At 50.7% G+C, this 3,636-nt stretch overlaps 1 protein-coding gene across 1 annotated transcript in view; it reads left to right on the forward strand.

Annotated features, from left to right (window-relative positions):
• Positions 1-786: 786 nt before the first annotated feature.
• The window catches only part of MYL2 (myosin light chain 2), a 6,378-nt gene continuing 3,528 nt past the window's right edge, over positions 787-3,636 (forward strand). Inside the window, exons 1-3 of the mRNA XM_006015180.2 lie at positions 787-882; positions 1,902-1,991; positions 3,049-3,124. Of these exons, the coding sequence (XP_006015242.1) occupies positions 880-882; positions 1,902-1,991; positions 3,049-3,124 (169 nt within the window). The 5' untranslated portion in view covers positions 787-879. The remainder of the gene's footprint in view (positions 883-1,901; positions 1,992-3,048; positions 3,125-3,636) is intronic.

Below are 3,636 nucleotides of genomic sequence, written 5' to 3' on the forward strand. Positions count from 1 at the left end.
GGACAACCGGCCCTCTGGCCCCAGAGCCCAGGGTTCCTGACTCTGCTGGAGCCCTTTGGAGGATGTCACACAGCCCTGGTGTCTATGCGGGCAGGGAAGCCTGCGATGCTTCCTCTCATCCACTGGGTAAGTCTGGACCTGCCGCGTGCCCCCACAGAAGTGGCTGCATGTGTGTGATGGGAGCTGAAAACCCCAGTGCCTGTGTCTTGTGCAGCCCCGAGGGATCCTCCCGACAAGGAGGTGCTATCTAAGAGGGAAAGGTGCCTGGGTAGGTCAAGATGCACCCTGTGAATACAAAGAGAAGGGGCAGAGAGGTCAGCTCCAGCTAGGTAACAGGGCAGATCACAACCCCACATCTGAACACCCCTCGTAGGAAGGAGGAGAAGTTCAGATCTGGGTTTGGATCGGGAAGTCAGAGCAGGGAGCCTTGTCGGTGCTCTGGGCTGGCTTTGTGTGGATAGACATCCAGAGCCCCAGGGACACATGATTCCCAGGGTAGTTCTACCCCACCGGTGGGAAGCGACTGACAAATGTGGGTGTCACTCATCCCAGACAAGCCCCACAGCACGCCTTACATCAACATCTTCAATGGGGAAGCCACACAGACGCCTGGCATTTCTCTAACCTTGAAAAACTCCGAGTCTCACATGTCACCCAGCGACAACAAGCTGTTATTCAAGATGAGAGAGAGAGCGAGACAACGGAGCTGGGGGTGGCTGAGGTGCTGCTGAACTGACCCCTAGCAGCCAAAAGTGGGCATGGATTTATTTTTAACCCAGCCGGGGATGTATTTATTGTTTCAGCACACAGCGGCATCAGGGATTGTCTTTGGAATCCCTCTTGCAGTAACACCAAGGGCCGTGCAGAGTCACTGCAGCAATGGTAAGTAAGAGCGAGCGCGTGGGGGAACCGTGGCTTGGCCGCAAGGGAGGGGATGGGCAGCATTAAGGTCCTCTATCAGCAGCATCTCTAGGGTTGTCTGGTTGCACACACATGCGATTTGCCCCTGGAACCAGGTAAGGCCCGTCGGGGTACCGGCCGCACGGATGGGATATGAACAGCAGCAGCTGGGGGCTGTTTCTTTCATGGTCTCAAGAATCAGCAGAGCTTGCAAAACGGGCCCAAGCGCTTCTCAAGGTTTACATTTCAATTCTTCCCCAGCCCCTGTGCAGCTGGCAGGAGAGGCTCTTCTGTCTTGCTAACTCGCCTGCTCAGAGCTTCTCCTTGCGTGAGCGGCCAGCTAAAAATCTTTGCTTCAGAGGGAATAATTCTCAAGGAGGGAGAGGCTTTGACAAGTGGGTCTAAAGATTTCCTTCCTCATTGGGGCAGTCAGGAACACCTCCCTCTTGGGCTTCACCTCCTTTGAGGAGTTTTTAGTGAGGAGTTTTACAATGTCAGGGCTGCAGCTGTCTCATTTGAACAAAGATGGGAAAAATGAAGCACAAAACTATAATAAAGCTTCCAAGAGCCGCAGCCATTGTGTGAAATCTCAGTGATGTGCTTAACTTCCTCCCCTGCTCCCAGGGGTCCTGAACATACAGTTGTACAAGAGGAGGCTTCTTTGCTTTTAACTCTCAGCCAAACACCAGTCATTTTATCCCCGCAGACTTCCCACCACGCTGTCTAGTTATCTCTCCAACTCTTTTTTCCCCCTAACCAACTGATTTGGCAGAATGTATCAGGAGACCAAGCAAGCTTGTACGAAGAACTCCTAACTCCCATCAGTACCTACAGCGTATCTTTTATCCCACGCTCTGAATTGAGCATGAGAAACCACTGAATGCTTCGGAGACTGAAGAGCACCAGCTGCCCCGAGCTATGGATAAGTGGAGGGTAGCTTAATGCATTTAGTGCATAGAGAAGGACTGTGAGCTAATGACACTGTGCTTGAATTCCCCAAGGCACCCAAGAAAGCTAAGAAGAGAGCAGGTGGAGCTAATTCCAACGTCTTTTCCATGTTTGAACAAGCCCAGATTCAAGAATTCAAAGAGGTAAGTTGACTTGGTTGAAATAGCCATGAAGGGGAGGACCAAGAGCCACTGATGCACTGGTATCTTCCAAGTCTACCCGACAGGCTTTGATCTTCGGTGTTTTAGGTTTGGAATAAATCCCTAAAAGCCCATTGAAAACTGCTTTGAATAAAAGTAGAAAGTGTTATACATATGAGTGTAGAGTCCTCTCTAGACTTTGCAGAGACTCCCATCAGGAAGCATGAGTGACAGCTCATGCTGGCAGCAACACACAAGAAAGCAGGCGTGCAGAATCGAAACTCTAACCGGCTGGCGGTGACTGTGCGCGTGGGACACTGTTACACAGCACTGGTTGGCCTTTTCATGGGTGCTGCACAGTTGCATGGTTTTAGGTCCTGAAACTCATCTGGGTACATAGAGATCATCTGGGGCCTTCTCCAGCAGAATGCATCCGTGTGCTTTTTGGAGCATGCTAACCGGGGCCAGGGATAGCAGCTCTGCAGCAGACAGGAGTGACCAAAACACAGCTGCTCTGTGCTAGAGGCTGCTGAAACATCTTGAGGCAGGGATTTCCCTTCCTCCTGGGCTTTCCAGCTCCATCAGCACATCTCCTCCTCCTCCTCCTTCCACCATCCTGTCCCCGCTCCCGGGGACTGCTAAGCTCTGGCAGTCATTGTAAGGCAGGCTGCAACATGAGTAAAGCCTGGGCTAAACCCAGCAGATGCGGAGGAAGGGGGGAACAGCTCCTGGCCTCAGCATGAGGTTTACATTGAGCTAAAGAATAACAGCCCTGTGAAAGCAGCCGTCTCTCACCCCATCACTGGAGAAGGGAGAGGGGCTTCCCCTTTCACAATTGCTACTCCCAGGGATGGGTCCACTCTCCTGCACTGCAGAGGAGAGCTATTGTCCATGGAGATCTGCAATGTTGGAGCTGATAGGTGGCAGTAGTGAACAGTGAAAGCCACGGGCAAAGTCCCTGGCTGTGGTGAAGCACACGTGGCTACACTCAGATAACTTTAGTCTGGAGAGCTTGTGAAGCTATTTTCGGTGTTGCCTTTCATTCATCTGCCCTTTGCAGGCATTCACCATCATGGATCAGAACCGGGACGGCTTTATTGATAAGTCAGATCTAAGAGACACTTTTGCTGCACTCGGTAAGCCTCCAATTTAGAAACACCGTCCTCCCACATCCAAAAATAAGCTTTGATAATGTTGGAAGAACTGATAGCAGAGAGCTCAACATCTACACTGTCCATTTAATCCTCTTACTGGGAACTTGGAGCTGAGTGAAAACCTCTAGATCCAAAGCCAACTGTAAGACGATCATTTTGTTCACTGCAAGCTTTGTCAACCAGTGTTAATCACTTTTTGGGCAAGCTCTAATTAACAACGGAGGCCCCCATTAGAGACACCGGTTATTGAATGAATGAAAGTCTAAAATCTGCCCCGGATCCTAAAGCTCAGACATACCTCACTCTGTCAATGGTCCCCTTGAAACTAAACCCATTCTTTGAGAAACAGAGGCCTGAAATAGCTCCTCCCTCACATCAGTGAAAAATTAGGCATGGCTCCACTGAAGTCCAAAGAGGCCTGGGCTGCAGATTTTACCTCAGTAGATAAAGGCAAGAAAGAATTGGGTTCATTCAGCTGGGAACTACTTCAGCAG

Source organism: Alligator sinensis, unplaced genomic scaffold (assembly GCF_000455745.1).
Source record: "Alligator sinensis unplaced genomic scaffold, ASM45574v1 scaffold628_2, whole genome shotgun sequence".
NCBI classification, from domain to species: domain Eukaryota; kingdom Metazoa; phylum Chordata; order Crocodylia; family Alligatoridae; genus Alligator; species Alligator sinensis.